At 48.8% G+C, this 21,703-nt stretch overlaps 1 protein-coding gene across 1 annotated transcript in view; it reads right to left on the bottom strand.

The window, feature by feature from the left end:
* Positions 1-4,785, bottom strand: part of LOC311175202 (upstream stimulatory factor 2-like) — a gene marked incomplete at both ends in the record, with an annotated part of 58,494 nt that extends 53,709 nt beyond the window's left edge. The window contains 7 exons of the mRNA XM_084240115.1: positions 2,743-2,800; positions 3,064-3,152; positions 3,282-3,432; positions 3,844-4,044; positions 4,182-4,300; positions 4,431-4,477; positions 4,724-4,785. Coding sequence (XP_084096241.1) covers positions 2,743-2,800; positions 3,064-3,152; positions 3,282-3,432; positions 3,844-4,044; positions 4,182-4,300; positions 4,431-4,477; positions 4,724-4,785 — 727 coding nt within the window. The remainder of the gene's footprint in view (positions 1-2,742; positions 2,801-3,063; positions 3,153-3,281; positions 3,433-3,843; positions 4,045-4,181; positions 4,301-4,430; positions 4,478-4,723) is intronic.
* Positions 4,786-21,703: the final 16,918 nt, after the last annotated feature.

The raw sequence follows: 21,703 nt of genomic DNA, 5'->3' as shown, positions 1-21,703 counted from the left end.
ACAAAGCTAGTCAAAGAAGAAAAAGAACAACTAAACAGACCAAATACAAGCAGCGAAATTGAGGCAGTAATCAAAGCACCTCCAAAAAACAAAAGCCCAGGCCCAGACGGCCTCACAAATGAATTCTACCAAACATTCAGCAGTGAATTAGTGCCTATCCTACACAAACTCTTTCAAAAAATTAAAAAAGAAGGAATACTACCAAATACATTATATGAAGCCAACATTTCACTAATACCAAAACCAAAAAAAAACAAAACAAAAAAAGAAAATTACAGGTCAATCTCCCTAATGAACACTGATGCAAAAATCCTCAACAAAATCCTTGCCTACAGAATCCAACAATATCAAAGGGATAGCACACCATGATAAAGTGGGATTCATCCCAGGGGCACAAGTATGGCTCCACATACGAAAATCGATCAGTGTAATCCAACACATCAACAAAAAGAAAAGTAAAAACCATATGATCATATCAATAGATGCTGAGGAAGCATTCGACAAAGTCCAACATCCATTTATTATGAAGGCCCTTGAAATCCTCAGGATAGAAGGAATATACCTTAACATGATAAAAGCCATATATGACAAACCCACTGCCAACATTATTCTCAATGGTGAAAAGCTGAAGGCCTTTCCTTTAAGAACAGGAACAAGACAAGGATGTCCTCTCTCACCACTGCTCTTCAATATAATACTGGAGGTCCTGGCCATGGCATTAAGACAAGAGAAAGACATACAAGGAATCCAGATAGGGAAAGAAGAAGTAAAACTATCACTATTTGCACATGATATGATAATATACATAGAGAATGCTAAAAACTGCACAGAAAAACTACTCAAAATAATCAACCAGTCCAGTAAAGTAGCAGGATACAAAATCAACACTCAAAAATCAGTAGCCTTCCTATGCACAAATGTTCAATTGGAAGAAGAAATCAAAATAAAAAAATTGCTTTTATAATTGAAACCAAAAAAATCAAATACTTAGGAATAAACCTAACAAGAGGTGAAAGACCTATACAAAGAAAATAATAAAACACTGTTAAAAGAAATAGAAGAAGACACAAAGAAATGGAAAGACATCCCCTGCTCATGGATTGGAAGAATCAGCATTATTAAAATGGCGATCATCCCAAAAGCAATATACAGATCCAATGCTATTCCAATAAAAATCCCAATGACATTCTTCAAAGAAATAGAACAAATACTGATGAAATTCATATGGAACCACAAAAAAACCACTAATAGCCAAAGCCCTGCTGATTAAAACAAAGAAGCAAGGAGGTATCACACTTCCAAACTTCAAGCTATACTACAAAGCCATAATAATTAAAACAGTTTGGTATTGGAACAAAAACAGACACAAAGCCCAATGGAACGGAATAGAGAGCCCAGAAATAAAACCGCACTTATATGAACAACTAATCTTTGACAAAGGAGCAAAGAATATGCAATGGAACATGGACAGTTTGTTCAATAAATGGTGTTGGGAAAACTGGACCTCCACATGCAAAAAAATGAAACTAGACCACTACTTCTCACTGTGCACAACAATCAACTCAAAATGGATAAAAGAACTGGACATAAGACCTGAAACCATAAAATATATAGAAGAAAATATAGGTAAAACACTACAAGACATAATCTCAGAAACATCTTAAAAGACACATCACCCAAAGCAGTGATAGTGAAGGCAAAGATAAACACCTGGGATTACATCAAACTGAAAAGCTTCTACACAGCAAAAGAGACATTAACCAAAACAGAGAGACACCCCACTGATTGGGAAAAAATCTTTGCACTCCATCCAACTAATAAGGGAATGATCACAATGATATACAAAGAACTCATACAGCTCAACAAAAACAGAATAAACAATCCAGTCAAGAAATGGGCAGAATAATTCAAAAGACATTTCTCCAAAGAGGAAAAGCAAATGGACAAGAGGCATATGAAAAAAATGTTCAACATCCCTTATAATCAGGGAAATGCAAATCAAAACTACACTGAGATACCACCTTACACCAGTAAGAATGGCACACATCAAAAAAAAAAAACAACAACAAGCAACAACAGATGTTGGCAAGGATGCGGTGAAAAAGGAACTCTCCTACATTGCTGGTGGGAGTGCAAACTGGTCCAACCATTGTGGAAAACTGTCTGGAGGTTCCTCAGTCTACTAAAAATGGAGCTACCATATGATCCGGCAATTCCACTCCTAGGGATCTACCCAAAGGACACAAAAACAGTGATTCAAAAGAGCACCTGTACACCTATGTTTATTGCAGCACTATTTACAATAGTTAAAACCTGGAAACAACCCAAATACCCAAAAATAGATGACTGGATCAAAAAGATGTGGGGGATATATATATATATATATATATATATATATATATATATATATCTCCAGAGAGGCCTGTGGCCCGCATGCAGAGCACTGTCACGCCTCTCCTACTCCTTGCCAGCTTTGCTGTCCTTCGAGGGACTTTAGCTACTCGATGTCAGATGGAGCTTTGTGTCAGTCCTGGCTTTCCCATATGATGAGCACTCTGAGCCGACATTTCAACCTGTCCCATCTGTATGCAGTATGTACGTGCTGAAAATGCCCAGATGCCGTGGGCTGCTGAGCCCGCATTCTTCAAAACACCTCTCATGCTTATAGCACACTGGGCAAGTGTGACACCACACCCCAGGCCTGGTGGTGCCGGGAGCCCACGAGCCCCACTGTGACCGTACCTTCATTGTGCTGAGCTCTCCTCCTCTCATCCCGTGGCGTCCTGGTTCCATCGATTTTCCTAAATGAATAGGGGACAGATGGTCACGTGTTACTTCAGGTCCCACTTGCAAAAATGTTTATTATGGAGTCAGACTTGGCAGTTACTTTTGCAGAGAACGAGAACATGGTGCTTTCTCGACTAATACTAGAACAACAGGAACAGGTCAAATAATACACCGAGTGCCTGGCCACCTAGCTCTCACTGCAGAAAACCTTCCTTCGGCCCCCCCATCAGGCCCTCCCAGGGGCCCCTGCTTCTGGGGCCAGGTCTCCAGCACGTCCGGGGAATAGGGGTGTGTCCGGGGTGCGATCGTCCTCTGTGTTCCTGTCTGAAGCACATCCTGGGGTGTCATCATCACATAGAACTGACCTGCAGAGAAAGTAGGGGATTGTGCCAAAACTGGGGGCAGAGCCAGAATTGGTTGGGGGAAAGGGGCTTCCCTCCCTGCTGGGCCTGTTGCCTCCCCTGCCTTCCGCCCTGGCCCCTTCCTCCCTTTACCTCCGGCCTGCAAGCTCTGGTCTGTTGTCTGTACGGATACAGCCGTGGTATCTCCCACACTGGATGCTGGGAAATAGGCAAATCGTGCCTCCCCACTGACAGCCTCAGCTGCCGGGCTGCCGCCATTGCTGAAGGGATTTTGGATTACAGCCTGGGGAGTAGGAGGACACAGAATAGGATGGACCCTTGGCCATCTGAGCTCCCCACCCCGTCCCCCTGTTGCTGTGTTTGACATTTATTGTACTCTGGGGGGAACTGGCAACGTCTCTGTGTACCACTGCTCTGCCTCAGACAGCTCTGGAACTTGACAGGTACTCAGGAATCACTTTACCTGTCCATTCATTTTCACCTTTAACAGGCTTTTTCCTGTCACCGTCATATCCATTTTACAAAGAAGAAAAATGGTGTTCCAAAGAAGGTACCCCAGGTCTCACTATACAAGAGGGATCTGACCCCAGGTGGTCTGAAGGCAGCATCTGTGTCCCACCTGCCCCACTCCCCGGTACTCCCCAAGACAGTCGCTGTTCCCTCTTCTTTCCCCCAGGGGTTGCTGGACACCTACCAGTGGGAAGGGTGCTGCGGGACCTGGGGGCACAGAGGCAGCAGCGGGGCCAGGGCGCTGGGACGCGCCATCCACACCCACTTGGGTCACAGCCTGCTGCCCCCCCGCGAAGGCGGCCGTAGACACGACGCTGACAGCGCCTGTCGTGTCGCCCTGGCCGTCCAGCTGACCATCAGTCACCTGGACGACGCGGTATGTCACCTGCAGGGGGCGGCAGAGCAACGAGACCGGCGCTGGGGCCTCGGCAGGGGCCAGGTCCGAGCCCCTCCCCGGCCGCCCGCTCGCCCCTCCGGCCTCAGCCCTCCGCCAGCCCGCAGGGCCCCGGCCCGCAGCCTCACCGGTCCTCCATTATTCTCTGTGCGGAACTGGCACTGGATGTTGTGGTCGCCGAACGCCGCCTGCTGGACGCTGGCGAAGGCCACCGCCGTCTGCTCCTCCACCCCAGGGCCGTCCCCGCCGGCGGTCGGCGGAGGGGAGGGGGGCGGGGAGCGCGGGGCGGGCCGGGGCGCCCCCAGCCCCTGCCCGGGCGCCGCCGCCCGCCGCCCGCCGCCCGCCGCCCGCCGCCCGGCGGGACGCGCGACACTCACCTTCCTGCAGCTCGACGCCCTCCTCCGCCTCGGGTCCCTTGTCGTGGCTGCGGGGAGCACGGCGAGAAGCGGGGTCAGGGCCGCCCGCGCCCCCGCCCCTTTGTCCAGGTGCAGCGTCCCCACCTGGCCCGGCCGGCCGGGTCGGGGGCGCCGCGGGGGCCGGGGCCGGGGGTGCCGGGCGCGGGTTCCCCCTTCCCTCGCGGCCTCCATTTTGAACTGGGCCCCGCGGCCGCTCGGGGCCGAAGGGCCGGGGCCGGGGCGCGCGGGGGCGCGGGCCGGCCGGGCGCGCTTACCTGGCGGCGGCAGCAGCGGTGGCCGAGGCAGCGGGATCCAGTCCCGGGTCCAGCATGTCCATGGGGGGGGTTGGGGCCGGGGGGCGCGGGGCCCGGGGGGGGGGGAGGGGAGGGGAGGGGAGGGGAGGATAGGGGAGGGGAGGGGAGGGGGCGGGCGGGCGGCCGGGGTAGGGGGGGGGGCGAGCCCGGCGCTCACGCCGCGCGGCAGGAGGGGACGGAGGAGACAAGGGAGCCGCTCGCGCTGATCACGGGGACAAACAGTGGGGTCATGTGAGGCAGACAAAGCACGCTGGACACACCAGTAATTGCCTTGTTATGGCCACCGGTGTCATCGTTCATCGGCCGGTCCCCAGAAGGGCCCGGGAGGGGACGGTCCTACCTTTACCGAGCCCAGATCCCCCCACAGCCTTCCCTCTGTGGTCCAGGCAGAATAAATCCGCCGTTGCTCTTTGCTGAATGATCATGAAGACGTGATTAAGGCCCTGGATTTATGGCAGCTTGGGCGTGAGGACGGGCGCCGCGGGCCTGCCCCAGCGGCTGGGGACGAGGGCACGGGGGCAGGAGGCCCAGGCGCAGGCAGTGGACATGCTCTTCCAATTGCGCAGCTCCGGCTAGACTGACCCCGGGCCCTGGGCATGGCCTTGGCCTCAGGGTTTAGGCCTCCAACGGGGGGTCTTGTCTCACCCTGGGCAGTGGCCTCGGCCGCGTCCCCTCTCAGACAGGCCGGGGCTGAGCGGCCTGTCCATCCGGGTGGCTCCTGGTGACAGCAACGGTTTCTGCGGGGCCGGGACCTGAGCGAGGTTGTCACGCGCGGCCCTTGGCCCTCACTGGGGCCAGGCTCGTGCGGGGGCTTCTGTCAAAGCCTTGTGGGTTTTTTTTAAACTAATTATCTTCTTGAGGTGAAGATGATGTAAAGTTGACCATTTGGTCTGTTCACAGGTCAGTCAGCACCCCATCTGGTGCCAAAACTTTCTCATCCCCCCAAGAAGGTGCGTGCGTTAAGCGCTTGCTCCGCCCCTGCTCGCCTCCCCAGCCTGGGCGACACCCGTCTGCTTCGTCTCCACAGATTGACCGTTGCCAGACACGCAGCATGTGGCCCCGTGCCGGGCTCCTGTCTCCCGGCGTCCGTCTCCGAGGTCCACCCGCTTGTGGGTGTGGGAGCCTCGCTGCGCCATGGCTGAGGCTGGTCCTTGGTGCGCAATGTTCGTGCTGTGCGTCCCCCGCCCCGGTGGGTGTTTGCGAGGTGGGTGCTGTTAGCGCTCCATTCTACGGCGGGCCGGCCAGGGGCTCTGGAGGGCCAGCCACCATCCAAGGCCCCGTGACTCTCCAAGCGGAGGAGCCTGGATGCGCCGGACGGTCTGACCACGGAGCTGCCGGGCATCAGAGGGAGGCGGGCAGGCAGGGAACGGGGGTGGTTTCCTTCCCGGCCGCCCGCTGGCCTGTCCCTCCCACTGACTCTACGGCGCTGCGCTGGTCAGGAAACTGCAGCGTGTGCGGCCTTGCGGTGTGCACTGGGCTGAAGGGAGTTTCCAGACCTGGACAATGAGGAGAATTTCCTCGAAAGTCTTCAAGAAGCACACACACGTCCCTGGCCGCCCATCCACCTGTCCACTGCGGCTGGGGGAAGGTAGACAATCCCGGGGCTGTGCACTGAGTTTCTACAAGGAAATCAAGCCACGTTTTATCCACATGATCTTTTCCCTTCTCCACCAAGGGAAGCTGCCCCCCACCTGGTCTGGTATCATGTCTGTGGGCGTCTTCACCCCTGCTGTGCTCAGGGGGAGAGGGGGACTTCAAAGGCCCACGGGGTCAGCCTGATGTTGGGTGAATGAGCTCAGTCACGTGTTGGGTTTGAGGCTGTGCTTCCAAGATGGCATCATGTGGTAAACGAATGAATGGCAAATCAATGAAACTTGATTTAAAGAATTAAAGAGTGAAGTGCAGCCGTCCTGGGCGATTTCTGGAGCTCAGGACCCTGAGTGGGGGGTGCACCCCACTGCGCAGGGCACACACTCCCATGACACAGACAGTTCGACCCGACCGCACTGGTCTCCGCAGTGCTGATCCCCGGGTGTCCGCGTAGACCTGGCCTGTGAAGGAAGTAGCCGTTTCCTTGTGTTGAGTACAGAGCGCGGTCAGGATGGACACCTGGCCCGGCACGAGGAGTGATGGATAGACACGGTCATGCCGGGAAGGTTCCGCCTGATGCGGGGTGGGGGGAGGCAGGCGAGTGGGAGCGTGGGCCTCGGGTGCCCTCCCGCCAGGCAGAGGAAGGCAGAGCCCTGCTGGTGAGGGAGAAATCAAAGATCCCCCACGTGGCCCAGGCCAGAGCCTCGCTTGCACGGCCAGAGCCTCGCTTGCACGGCCAGGCCCACCGAGGGGCCGGCAGCCACCTGCAGGGGGCCTCTTTACGCTCTGATTTCAGTTCTGATTTAAGGCCTGGCAGGGTTTTCATTGCTTTGCCCCGGATCTCGCGCCATGAGGCCGCTCTGAGCCAAGGAAACCGACAGCCAGGCCAGGGCTTGTCTGCTGCTCTGAGCCAGGGGAGAAGGGCTATAAAGCCTGGCGAGGGGGCCAGGCCTTTGGAAGGAAGGCTGGGCTGCTGCACCCCATCCTGCACTGGGGGGCCGGGCCTGACACCCCACGACAACAAGATGGCAGGGGCGCTGTGTTGGCTCCAGGAAGGGGAAGAGTTCCAGGCCGGCTTTCCTGGAGGTGGGACGGGAGGGAGCGGGCGTGCTCCTCCCTCTCCTGCCTGGGCATCCTCGGGCCACTCTCCCTGCTTCCCCGAGAGCCAGCAGCCGAGCAAGCAGCCACAGTTTGTTTTCGGCTGCCAGAGGAGGCTTGAAAGATGACAAAGGAGGCGTGCAGAACGCTCCCCGCGGCCCTGCCCCGATGGCATGCGCAGACATAAAAAGCAAACACCATCAGTAACCTGTCTGGGCTCAGCAACAAGGCGCGAGCCCTCTCCCTGCCGGGGCTGTTAGCGGCGATGGATCTCTCCCAGCACTAAGCACCGTCTTTCCCAAGGCTGCTTTACAACGATTTATAAACCCCATTTCTGGGGAAAATGAATAGATCAATGTGAGGAGAAAGAAAAGGAGACACGAGCAGCTGGAGGAAGATATTGCAGCATGAAACAAAAACACAAATGAAAAACTCGGCAGAGACGCCGTCCTCGCTGCGCTGCTATCAGAGAAAAATAATAGCAGAATCTCCATTTTAATTCCTTTCTTTCCCTGAGATAAGATGCAGCCTCTTGTCAGTTAGTGGGGTACAGAGTTGTCTGTGGGCATGTGTGGGAGCGGGGCTCCCCAGGATTGTGGGGCACGGGCTTGGCAAGGTGAGGGGGTGCTCACACTCAGCTGACCCCCACCTCCCTCCCCTCCAAGGGCCGTTCTAGGGGCTCCTGTGTGAACAGGGGGTCATCCTTAACTGCTTCCATGTTGGGGCTCCCCAGGGCGTGATCAAGGTGGGATCTTTTCACCATTTCTAGCTGTATTGGATCGCCCTTTGACCTCTGCTGTTGTCTTGAAAACAAGAGGGAGAGGAGACAGGCCTGGGTGCAGGCTGCCTGGGGGCTCTGGGTCGCATCAGCTCATCAATGCAGATGTGTGACAGCTTGGGGGCCAGAGCTCCCTGAGCCCACAGGGGCGTGCGTGAAACCCAGTCCCTGTCTGATTGTTCTAGAAGGTTCACTTGGACTTGTCTCTGGAGCCAGGGGCTATCACCATGAGGAGGCTGCCCTGCAGCACTGGGAGCTGCTGTGGGCACCAGGGTGGATGGAAGCAGGCTTCAGGGCAGGGCACAGACCCCTTAGAAGTGACAGCTGCCGTGAATGGGGTGGGGGGCCGGTCCCTCTTCTGTTGCCCACTCAGAGGGGCTTCCCTGGCCCTGCCCAGCCACCCACTACAAGCAATGCTCCTTTAGATTACTCATTTGTTGTCTGGCTCCCCCCCCCATTAGGATGTAAGCACCAGAGAAGCCCCTTATCTGTCCATTCACCCCTATTTTCCCAGGGCCTAGGAGAGTACCAGACACGTAGTAGGTGCTTTATAAAATGCAGAGACTGGATGGATGAGTGAATGAATGAAAGCCAGCACGTGCCCACACTTTCTCACTTAACCCGCACAGCAATGCTACTGGGAAGGACCCCTCACCCCACTTTACAGATGGGAAGACGGGCCATGAGGCTGTTCAGCCAGTTCCTTACTGGGGGACAAGAGCCACTTCAGCGGACCCAAGGCCCACATCCTCCCACAACTTTCCTCAGCTCCCCCAGCCCCAAATTTAGGATTTACTGCTTTTCATCGATAGTTGCATCCCCTGGGAGGCTGAGTGGGGAGACAGGCTGGGGTGGGGGAGGAGGTTGCTTTCTTTATGTATGAAAGACAGATGGGCTGTGTGGCGCAAAGATGTGGGCACTGCCAAGATCTAGATCCACCAGCCTGACCAGGCCAGAGACAGGCCCAGATAGTCTGCAAGTGCAGGAACGGGAGGCCTGCTCCTGCCGAGGCCTGGTGGACTCTGCCTCGGACACCGGAGCCCTTCCTGCAGGCCCATTTACCGTCTTCCCTTCTAGTGGCCAGCCGGTGAAAGCAAAACCTGCGTGGGGCCACATGGAGGCTCATGTGCATGGAGTGTCAGGGCTTGCTGAGGGGTGGGGAGGGTCCAGGGATGCTCCAGAGACCAAGTGCTTCAGATAGGGCCCTGGTGCGGGATCTAGAGGGGAGGGCTGGCTTGAGTCAAGGGTTTATTATGGGGGCAGATCCCCCTTGATCCCTGGAATCCACAAGCTGACCCAGACGGCTGGCCCCACCTCACTGTTCAGGGGCTAGGCTAGCGCCAGCCTGACCTGCTTCTTGGTCTGTACCTGCCCTTACAAGCCAGCATGCCAGTCGCATCACCAGGAGTCTTCACTTGTGGAAAACCAACACTGTGGGGCTCTGTTGGCAGGGTGCTGGGTCAGGCTGTTGGGGTTCCGTTGGCAGGGTGCTGGGTCAGGCTGTTGGGGTTCCGTTGGCAGGGTTCTGGGTCAGGCTGTTGGGGTTCCGTTGGCAGGGTGCTGGGTCGGGCTGTTGGGGTTCCGTTGGCAGGGTGCTGGGTCGGGCTGTTGGGGTTCTGTTGGCAGGGTGCTGGGTCAGGCTGTTGGGGTTCCGTTGGCAGGGTGCTGGGTTGGGCTGTTGGGGTTCTGTTGGCAGGGTGCTGGGTCAGGCTGTCATACCACAGGGGAAGTTGGCCTGTGGCATCTTCTCCAGAACACACTGAGCTCTGGACCCATGTTGACACCTTGAATCGAGAGTCGGTAGACGGAACCCCCAGGACTTCTGCTCACTCCTGATGGAAGAAGAAGCTTGACTCTCCTTTATTTGAGTGGGAAAGAAAAAACAATGTTTCATCCTGAAAGAAACTTCTTTCCATGGTGGTTTAGCATTTTAGGGAGCACCCAGGTCCTTGTGTTCCCCACCTGATCTGATTTTTACATGGACGAGCTGCAAGGCTACCGAAAATTGGAGTTTATAATTGAAATATTGATAAATTTTTTCCCATAAAGAAGCTACTAGATACTGCAGTAATAACTAGGAAATAGGCAAAAAATAATAAGAATGCTTTTCTCTGCTTAGCCAAGAAATACAATGGCAGAGTTTATTGCTTACAAAACACGGCTGCCTTTCCTCAAATTGGATAGGAAAAAAAAAAATGAACCTCGATAAATTATGATGCCCCTAAATTCCGAAGAATGTGCATCAATTATTGGGGGGGAGGGGGTTGCCACTGTTGTCCTTCTGGGCAGCCTACTTATTAGGACTGTAATTTATTATTATTATGCTTTGGTGCAAATACGCAGGCTGATTAAATTCAAATCTATTACAACAAACGTCCTTTCTCTGAATCAGTAAGAGACAACATTCCAGAAGGAAGTATTGTAAATTAGGAAAGCAGATGGCTCCTCTACACTCAGAAGCGAGCACCCAGAAGACAGTCGAAGATATCCCTTCGAGCCCCAGATTTCCGACTCACCACTCACTGTGGTGCGAGTGGGAAGCAAAATACAGTGTTGGGGATCACCCTCGGGGGCTCCCCCCTCCACTGAAGCCCTCTCAATGCAGATGTCTCTATGTTACTTGTAAAAACAAGACTTTTGGCTTCAATTTTAATCAAAGTGAGGTGCATTTCCTTCTTGGAGAGATGCAAATCACATTGGCTTTTAAAACCACGAAGCGTTAGAAGCGGGAGGCTCTTAGGAATCCCTGTCCCCCTACGTCTTTCAGAGGAGGAAGCGGAGACTACCCGGGGGCTCTTGGGGGAGGTCCAAGCCATGTCCAGCCAGTAGCCTGGACCCATCAGGCCTCACGTCATGAAATTGGGCTAAAGAAAAGCCAAAGGGCATGTTGACGGGCACACGCTGTGACGCCACGGAGGGGGCACACAGGGCTGATTCTCAGACGTCTTCTCACTGGAAATGGAACCACCTCCGAGGGCCCAGGAGTCAGAATGGCCCACGAGGGCCCCTGCTCAGCCCTGCCTCTCGGTGGCCCTGAGTGTTCCTTGTGAAGCCAGTGGCTCTCCAGGCTGGGGCTGCTCCCCACATCCCCCCCCACCCAGCCAGGGGCTGGCAGCCCCCACGGCACCAGCCCATCCCAGACAGACACACTCCTGGGCATCCTTCTTTTCATCCAGCTGAGTCAGCCCCCAACAACAAACATCTGCTGGTACATTTCCATTCTCTCTTTCCCTGTTCAGCTGTCCCACAGTGGAATGGATGTGCAGGTATCATGGAGCTGTCCATACCCAGCACCTACCTCTTAATATCCTGACATCCATCTCACTGTAACACTCCACCCCTTCTCAGAGGCCTAAATCTCTCCTCCACTGCATTTTCTTGTTTTGGTCTTTCCCCCAATTACCACCAGACTTCACAGCTTTCTGTTTCCCAAATATTCACAGAATACCAAATAATAAATAGCACCAGAAAATCCAAATCTAGGTATCGAATCTAAGGGATGGAGAAAGTAAATAATAATCTAGAATCATATTTTCCTAATAAGATGATTCCCTCTCTATCTAAAAATGGCATGAGATATCAAATATTAAAATATTTTATGCAGACTTTGAAAATTTTCTTTCTACTCTGAGAAGAAATTCGTTCATTTTCTTGCTTTAAAAAATAAGAGTCGGGCCTCCCCGGTGGCGCAGCGGTTGAGCGCTGGGTTGCGAAGCTGCCCGCAGCCTTTGCAGCGCCAGTTCCATCCCCGGCTGCTCCCTGGCCACTGGAGTAGGGTCCCACATGTCTTTGGATGTATCTACATGATCTAAACATATAGATTAAAAAAATAAATTTAAAATAGTTTCAATCTCCTTCCCATACGAAATACATGTATTTGTCAATGTGAGGAAATTAACAACTTTATTTTTTTTTTAAATTATTAGAGGGACATGCACATGTAATGCTTGGAGAGTTACTATACACTTGAACCTACCAGAGGGTGCTGGTATACAACCTGTGATTACCCAGAGATTATAACTCTAAAGGGAAGTGACAGTCATTTATCATTATACATAGGTGGTATTATTAAATAACAGTCAGTGTATGGGAAACACTTTCAAAGGGCAAAGTTTTCCTGAATCACTCTTCTGAATCTATACCAGTGAGGTTTCCTTTCATTCCTTCAAAATGAAAATATGCCTTACCCTTAATCTGATTAACACAAACTTTCATCATTAATTAATTGAAATGAAATATTTCCGAGGAGGTATTCCCAGAGTACACTGGAGCCTATCTTGGTTAGCTCCTTTCAAATGAAACATTTCCACACTAGGTGATGAAACTACTAAAAAGCATGACAATATGTTTCTGATAAAATAAATCATTTCTTTATGTCAACATGGTCATGATTCATACTTAGTATCCGAGTTACAAAGTAATTCCAATTTCATGTAACATTAATCAAGTAGACATTTTAGGTTTTGATTGTCACAATTAAGCTGAAAATCATTCTCTGACACTATTATCATCTATTTGAAAACACTAAAGATAAAAAAAATCTAGACTTTCTGAGGATTTCCATTTTCCCTTACTCATAATTCTACGATTCCTCTCTTACAGATAACCACCCACTGTGCAATCCTATAGACTGTCAGCTTGTTAAATCACAATTTTTATGAAACTAATTTGTTTCTTTAATCTCTTGAGCTTTACAAATATTTTCTTATACAGAGGTTACACTAAAATCATAGCAAGTTTTGTTCAAGGAGTGAGTCTCTCAATGAATTACATAAACAAAAGCAAACTTAATTCTTGCAAGGTAAAGCTTTTCTGTAATTATGGGTGTGTCCCTCCCCAGGGTGCCTGCACCATTCAGAATGATCAAAACATGTAATTATTGCATTTTTGTTCTAATATTGTTATAGGACAGGGAGAGGGGCAGCCCAAGCCCCGCAAACCTGCCTATTCTAAATGGGTTCTGCCATCCGCTGCATCAACACAAAACATATGAGACTTTAATGGGAAGAAACTTTAATAAAACTAAAAAACAATACAGGTAAGGCAAAGAATCTAGTTTCTAAACGAAGCACCCAAAGTTACCCGTCCCCTCGTGGGTAAAAGTCCATCCAAATGGGATAGGCCCAGAACAAGGCCCCAAAGCCTGCTACAAGTCTAAAGCATCTTCCAGTGGGGACCCACAGAAAAGGGTAACAAACAACCGGACAAGCCAGGAAGGAAAAGTGCAAAATCAACATCAAGATAAAAGCTGCCATGGTCACCTCCCCACGGGTCTCACCCACATCTGTGTCACCCAGTCTACGACCAAAAGACAAGCGCAGTTTCTTCACGTGTCTCTAGGCTCCATGTGCCTCCTCCAGGTCTCCTGGCTCCATCCTGTTTCCTTCCTCAGTCTCTTCTGCAGCTTCTCCTCTTCCTGCTCAGCTCCACCCTCCCTTGGGTGGGGCAGGGAACCTCCCCCTTTCCTGGGGACCACCCTGTTGCAATATGAGTCTTATCCTTGAGAAGCACAGCATTTCTGTAAGAAAGGAAATGCAACAAGTTAGCTGTCCAATATATTGAATTTTGAGCTACTTTACTTAGTGACACTGAGTGATTTTTTTTGCCTTTACCTTCTACGAATAATTTCTCTCTGCATGAGGTTATTCATGAGATTGTGTACTGAAGAAGAAAAACGGCCACAATTTCCAAATTGTTTGAATGGCTTAATATTCACTTCATTAGAGATGGCTATTTGCAGAGAAAATCTGAACTTTCACAAAATCAAGAGAATGTATCTTAGACACAGCAAGTTTTACAAAAAACAACTAAGTCATTGTAATGGTGAGTTAATGGGGAAACAGCCCCGGCTCCTTCCAACTGCTTTCTGCCTCCCTGGCTATTTGGCTGTAAACAGTTTCAACACGAACACGCTGCCCGACCACCATGAGGTCAGAAATACATTTGAACCATGTTGTTCTCCACACAACCATCAACCCGTAGTTGTAAAACTTTAGCAAAACCCATGACACAAGCAACAGGAATAATAAAAGCACCGGAAAAACAAATGCGTTAGTTTCCACGTGGTGGCTTTACCTTTGACAACAAATGCTCCTTAAATACTTCAAAACTGCAGGGTGAGCACACAAGTCGACTAGCACAAGATGGGGGTCACTTTCCCTCCTTTCCAGCGGCGGCGCTGCAGGCAGGCGGTTCCAGGCTTCTCCTCACCTGCTCCTCCCTCCCCACACCAGGGCTAGAAGGAACCCCAGAGGGCGCAGAAATCACGACAGGAGTGGAAGAACAGCCTCCAGAAAGTCAGGATGCCGAATTATCATAGTTTAATTTCTGCTTTCACTTGCAAACAGTTTAAGAGAAAGCAAAGCAGGACGCCTCTAAGATACCAACAAGCCTAGTGGATGCCTTCTTCCAAGAGGAAATAATAAGAGTTCAGCCAGGCACAAAGGTCTCCATGGCAACAGTGAATTTAGACACCCCCTCGGCATTATTTATGCAACATTTCATCACAAAAGGACCCTCCCACTAGCCTGCCTAGCAAATTCTAGTTTTCTGTCTTCCATGGCTTTGCCCTAAATTTGTATCTGGATCCTGAACTAACGTATCTCTCTCTATATATATATATAAAAAAAAATCCCGAAGAATTGTAACATTATCTTCAAACTGAATCTAGATTGTTTCCTTGGTGAATTTCAAGGCAAGCAAAAGATTCAAGATTGCTTGAAGTTCATATTCAAAGCCAGTCTAGTTTTTATTTCAAGCACAAACAGTTTGACAAACACAAGTTTATTCAAATAATCTCCTTTTTTTGAAAATAGATGGTAATTCAAGAGACATATAAAACGGGACAAAATCCAACCCCCCCAAAGATTTTTAAAAAAGAGAACTCGTCTAGATGTTGACTTTGAAACTAAATTTTCTGCACTGATAACCGTTCCTACCCACCCCCAAGGATGACAGTGCCTCAAATGCCTGTGGGTCTTTCATGGGATTTTCTGATGTTACCACGACTGCCAAAAACATCAGCTCAGCAAAGAGTTTTAAACACTTTTCATTGCACTGTCTACCAAATGGGCCCTAGGTCCACATTTTACAGTTCCATGACTTGGGACAAGTTATTGAGAGAGAAGCAACATTCCGATGTTATTAGGCTCCGCTGAGTGTTCTGTCTGATTGAAGAAATACTTGAATTCTTTAACAATATCCCACTCACTGCTGGGATCATATTTGATGACGCTGAAAGAAAATATGACCCTTTTTGGGAAAGGGTTCCATTTAGTATTAGCTCAAATGAGAATGAAGCAAGTTGACTTTTAAAAATTAGACTTTGGGCCTCCCCTGGTGGCGCAGGCGGTTGAGCACAGCACTGTAAAGCTGTCCTCAGCCTCTGCAGTTCCGGTTCGATCCCAGCTGGCCAGCGAGAATCCCACATGGCTAAGCAGACCTCTCCTGTCTCGCCCACTGCTCCCCTCAGCAGTGTATTTCGCTAGTCTGCCTGTTCTGCTCCCCACTCTGTCTCTGGTGAATCCTCTCATCCTCCCGTGCCTCTGCCTGTACCCCAGTTCTTGTATAAATAAATAATTCTTTTAAAAAATTAGACTTTGATTTTTGTAAATACAAGCTTATTATTAAAAATTGAAACAGTATGTATTTTCATAAAGTACAAGAGTGCTTTCAGTCCACTCTCTCCCACCACCAGTGGGAGTGTGAGCATAAGAAGAGAGAAGGCTAAACGGGGGTTCTTGTAGCCCCCAGTCTCCACAGCACTGTCTCTTGCTGTCCTTCCCAGAACCTCCAGCCTCTCCAGCCCCTCAGGTCTTCAGAGGTCCCTGTTCCCAGACCCACTGCTTTCCCTTCTGTCTTCCATCTCTCTCCCCTCCTTTCTCTTGGGTTTTTTTTTTTTTCTTTAATGAAATGTGCACACTGTATGATATATAAAGAGCAATGTCCTCCAATACCCAGGAATAAATCCACGAAAGCTGTGTAAGGCCCTACACTAAAGGGCTCACAGCACTACTGAAATTAAAGCAGGACTGAGTGATTAGACAGAGATTCTAGGCTTCAGGACTGACATTTAATATTGTAAAAGTTTCATCTCCTTGGATTAACTGACAGAATTAACACATCCCCAATCTGAACCTCAGTGTATTAGTTATTTAGGGGAGTAGTGAGGCTTTGGTAATAGATGGTGGATTCTAGAATTTACATGAACAATGCAGAGGTTGAGAACAAGTATCATGAAGGAAAGAAATAAATGTAGAGACTCAACCTGCCAGTCAGGAGGGCGCATTATAAAGCTTCAATCACCGAGAGCATGTGACACTCGTGGGGAGAGACAAAGGGAACAGGGTGTGGGGGGGAGTCCAGACACCACCTCACACCCCATCTCACCATGTGCAACTTCCATCTCTGTGCCTTGGGGACAACAGTGCTTCACCTGGTATCTGTCTGGTGAAAAGTACATACTGACTCCCATCCGATCTCCCAGTTCCATGTGGGATGCAGGTCTCCATGTGAAAGATTAAACAATAAAGCTGAGAGTAAAGTATGGAATGAATACATGCATGACTTCAGAGTAGCCACAGGTTGCTTAAGCAGGACACCAAATGTGCTCATCATAAAAGGAATTTAAAAATGTACAAGTTGGGCCACATTAAATTCTGTCTACTGGGATACTATTGATTAATGAAGTGGGACTAGTGAAAGAAAATATTCTCATTCCATGTAACTGCATCTCCATGGATACATATACATCACATCTATATATCAGTAGAAGTCTGAAATATTGCCTTAAACAAAAACAATACACAACTCAATAGAAAAAAGGTTAAAATGCTTTACAGACTTCACAACAGAGGCCAGCCACAGACCAATAAACAAGTGAAAAGATGATCAACTTAAACCTTATAAGATATATGTGAATTTAATACCCTCCACGGGATGCCAATACACACTCATCACTCATCAGAATGGTTAAAATAAAAAAGGAGAGGAAAGGAAATACCAAATATTGGTGAGACTGTGTATAATCAGAACTTTACAGACTGTGGGTAGAAAGCACAATGGTAAGAGAAATCTGATGTTTATCAATATCTTCCAGTGCTTTCTCTATGCATGCTCATGCATCAGCAATGGTATGCTTGGTTCATGCTCAATAGCATGTGCATCTGTGTGCACATGCTTCATGTGTGTACAATGCATGTGGACATCTATGATGTCAGCATTACTCACATCAGCCCCATCTGATGCTACCAACATATCCACTAACAAGCACTGCAGCAGTACCTCAAAAGTGGGAATCCAACCAAGGCTGTAGGGAGATCAGTCCTCACTTATTTGAGTGACTCTGCTCCACTGCTACCCTATGGCAAAGGGGACTTGTGCAAGCATTTCTTCTGCAGACCCCAGCTTCACAACTAGTCATGTTTTGCTTTTCTTCCTACTGGCTATCTGGCAGCTGCTCTCAGTCATTCCATTCATCAACAAACATTACATATGTACACCTACACTCGCACCCAAAGATCAGGCAAATTAGGGTACTAATAAAATATTTCAAAATAACGAACACACATATAACCCCTTGACACCTCATGTTCATGACATTCTATACAGTGAGAAGGTAAATACTGAAGCCTCAGTAGTTGCTGAATCACAAAACAACACTTGAAGTCACCTAAGCACTGCTGCCGACGCCCTGGAGAGGGCTCACCCAGCTGGCTGCCACACTACATTCTCATAACACCAACTGCGGGCTATTGTACACAACCATGATCCCAATCCATCCTCATAAGTTAACAGTTAAGAAGGAAAGTGAGATTATTCAACAGGCAATCACATTGCGATCTGACATACAAGTTCCATAAAAGGGCATATAGCATGGGTCTCCAACCTAGTCTTGAGGGACCTTACACAGGAAGTAACATTGACATTAAGCTCTACGGGAAAAATAAAAAGTAGTGAGGCAAAAATAGTTTTGATTTCACTAATATGTGGAATTTAACAAAACAAAGCAAAGTAATAGGCAAATCAAACCAAAACCAACCCTTGATTTGCAGAAATGAGATGGGGGGAGCAAAGGGAAGGAGGGGGCCCAGTGGACTGTGGTGGAGGGTTACTGGCAAGTTGGTGGTGGGCACCATATGGTAACATACATTTGATGTAAAACTGTACTCCTAAACATATAGTGTTGCAAACCAACATTACCTCAATTTATAAAAGAAAAGCCATGCAAGGCTTTTTTTTTTTAATTTTTTTTTAATAGAGGCATGTTTTATTTTTTTATTTATTTGTTTGTTTGTTTGTTTGTTTACACATGCACTGGGTACAGTCAGAAGCACAGGAGGGTGAGAGAATTCACCAGAGCCAGAGCAGGGAGCAGAGCAGGCAGAAGGACCGAAGTACACTGCTGAGGGGAGCAGCGGGCTGCAGGAGAGGTCTGCACGCCATGTGGGACCCTCCTTTGGTGGCTGGGGAGCAGCCGGGGATCAAACCAGCGCCACAGAGGCCGCGGGCAGCTTCGCAACCCAGCGCTCAACCACTGCGCCACCGGGGAGGCCCAGCCATGCAAGGCTTTTAAGCCAACTGATGACATAAGCAGATTTACACTAAAGGATCATCCTGGCTCAGTGTAAAGATGGCAGCGTTGAAAGCGAAGGCCGAGCCCGGGACACCAGGGAGGGTTCTCAAGGAATGCAGGTCAGCAATGATGATGTCTGGAGCTGGGAGCACCACGGTGGGGAAGGAGAAGGCAGATTCAACAGGTATTGTGGAGATAAACTTAAGGGTTGGCTCATGGGAACTAAAGGGAGAGTCAAAGGCAGCTGCCACACTTCTGCTTGAGCCATTTGGTGGAAGGTGGTGTTGTTCAGAGGTGAACTGCAGCAGGAGCCACAGATCAGGGTGTAGTAGTTCAGTTGTGAACTGTCAATCTGAGAGTGTGGCAACAGTCAGGGTGGAGGTGTCCAGAGGACAGTGGGAAATATGTGTCTGGAATTCCAGGCACAGATCTGAACTAAACATATACTTGGTATACTGTATTTTGGGGCAGTTGACAGAGACACTGAATGAATCTCAAGTAAATTGAAAGTCAAAGGAAAAATGTGGTGGATAATGGAGGAAACAGGTTAAGCACCATTTTTCTTACCTTCGTTCCCTTGAAGAAAGTCATGCTATTTCTAAAAGCACAATGAACATTACCTTCCAAGGATTTCAAAAGAATGGGGCATGTGCAGTTGTATGGGGGAATATAAAAATAAAATTTATTATAAAAAAAGAATATAAAAAAGAAATAAAAAAGAATCTGGTGGAAAAGACTTTTGTGCAATGATAATCATGTCTTAAATTTTTTTTATCAATCACTTTGTAAAAAAATGTGAACATTTGAAATCTAAGAAAGCTTATTCACTTCTCAATAACAAATGGTGCAATATAAGTACTCTGCCACCAGGTGGTGGTCCCTCCAATATGTGCTTTGAAGTTAATTAAAACAAGGAATGTTTTTCCATTAAACTTATTGGAATAGGGCCTCCCTGGTGACACAAGGGGTTGAGACGCATTCTATGAAGCTATCCACAACCTCTGCAGCATGAGTTCGATCCCCAGCCAGCCAGGGAGCTACCCACATGGCGCAGCAGACCTCTCCTGACTCGCCCACTGCTCCCCTCAGCAGTGTATTTCAGTCAATCTGCCTGTTCTGCTCCCCACTCTGTCTCTGGTGAATTCTCTCACCCCGCCCATACCTCTGGCCTGTACCCCAGCTCTTGTATGCATAAATAAACAAATCTTTTAAAAAATTAAAAAAAAAAACAGAAGGTCCAACATAAAACCACACACCCTCACCCTGCCATCCACATAACTGCTTTCTTCCTTGGTTATAACTATTTTGAAGGCATGGATCCTTCACTTCTTCTCTTCTACAGTACACGGCACACTTGCAGACAAAAGGTGCTCAGTAAGTAACTGCTTAATAAATAAGTGGCAATGTCTGAGTAGGAGAGCTGGACTCCTGTGCTCAGAACAGCCTGGATGGTTCTCCAGTGTCATCACCACCCCAGTGCAGGAGCGAGAATCACTGCAGTGCAGCCTGAGAGGCGATGACAACCTCCAGCAGTCACAGGAACTGAGAGTAAGTCCAGTAGTCACAGAACTTCTCTAGATGAAGCAGATACAAAGGGGTGTGTGTGTGGCTACTAATGGAACCAGTACCCTCTAAAAAGGCTAAGAGGACTTCCCTTTGGTACATCAGGAGCACCCTGAAACTGCTCTGGTCATCAGAAAAATTCCAGATTGCTACTGGGTCAAGAATCTGCAGGTGAAGCAAAAGCCCTGTGGCCAAAATAAACAAACTGCACATAAAAACCCATGTTATTTCCACTACATCATGCAGTCTCCTGAGAAAATGGAAGTTAAACACAATTTAAGAGGTGCTACAAAATGTAGTCAAATCAAAAAGGGTCCCAGAAGACCTGCTCAGCACTAAAATGCAGGTTCTTTGACAGTAGAAATTAGAAGCTGGGTTAGAAAATGAAAAAAAAAAAACTGCTGATATCACTCTGCCTGTGGCTCTAAGAACATTAACATGCCCACTGCCATGGAAATGGGTACTCTCAATTTATTCTAAGCCATAAATGTTTTATTTATTACTTCAGTAATAAGTACTTTACTTCTGCAAAATAAGATAACTTGTTACAACTTTACATGGAGAGAAAAATCACATTGATCCATCCTATTTTCCCCAAAAAAGATTTTCTACCACAGTCTAGAGGCAAGTTATACAGCAGTTTCTACCACCAGCTTCTCCCTTGGTGCATGCAAACAGTTTCTGCTTTTCACAAAAAAAATTCCAAGTTTAGATGTTTATAACAACTGCTCCAACTTACCCAAGCTTCCTAAAATAATTAATCATCATGCCGCTGTCCTGCAAGTTGGCTTAGAAAAAAGCCCACCTAAATCTATCCAGAACACTTATTAGGCAGCCAAAGCCTTACTCTCTGCCCTCGATGGCAGGCCTCCCCCTGCAGTAACAGCTACCCATGGCAGTGGAGCCCCAGCTTGTGCTTATTCTTCCACTCCAATACAGAAAGCCCATGACGCAGCCTTGCCTTCTTATTTCCCGTCCTTTTCAGTCTATACCCTCGCCAGCCGGTCCCATGGCACCAGCCACTACGTGAACACTGCCAGCACCTTCTAATGTCTCAGGTTTTCTCCATGTAATTTGTGCCCCCCCGCCCCCCCGACTCAGAGTAAGAAACGCCTGCATGAAAAACGGCATTCCTTGAGGGGTCCTCTTACACAACTAAGCTCATCATTTTGGTCTGTAGAACTTTTATCAAGCAGAGAGATGCTTCTGTAGTTTATTCCCGCATTACTGACCAAGAGAAACTGAAGCAGAGGAACGTACACCTTCATCACTTGCTTGTCCTCTCAGGAGATGGAAACTCTAGCTTCACCCTCTCAGTCTAGCCTCAGCTTTCATAAGC

Source organism: Talpa europaea (assembly GCF_964194135.1).
Source record: "Talpa europaea genome assembly, chromosome: 8".
Lineage (NCBI taxonomy): Eukaryota > Metazoa > Chordata > Mammalia > Eulipotyphla > Talpidae > Talpa > Talpa europaea.
Note: the sequence above shows the minus strand (reverse complement) of the source record. Positions and strands in the feature narration are given on the sequence as shown.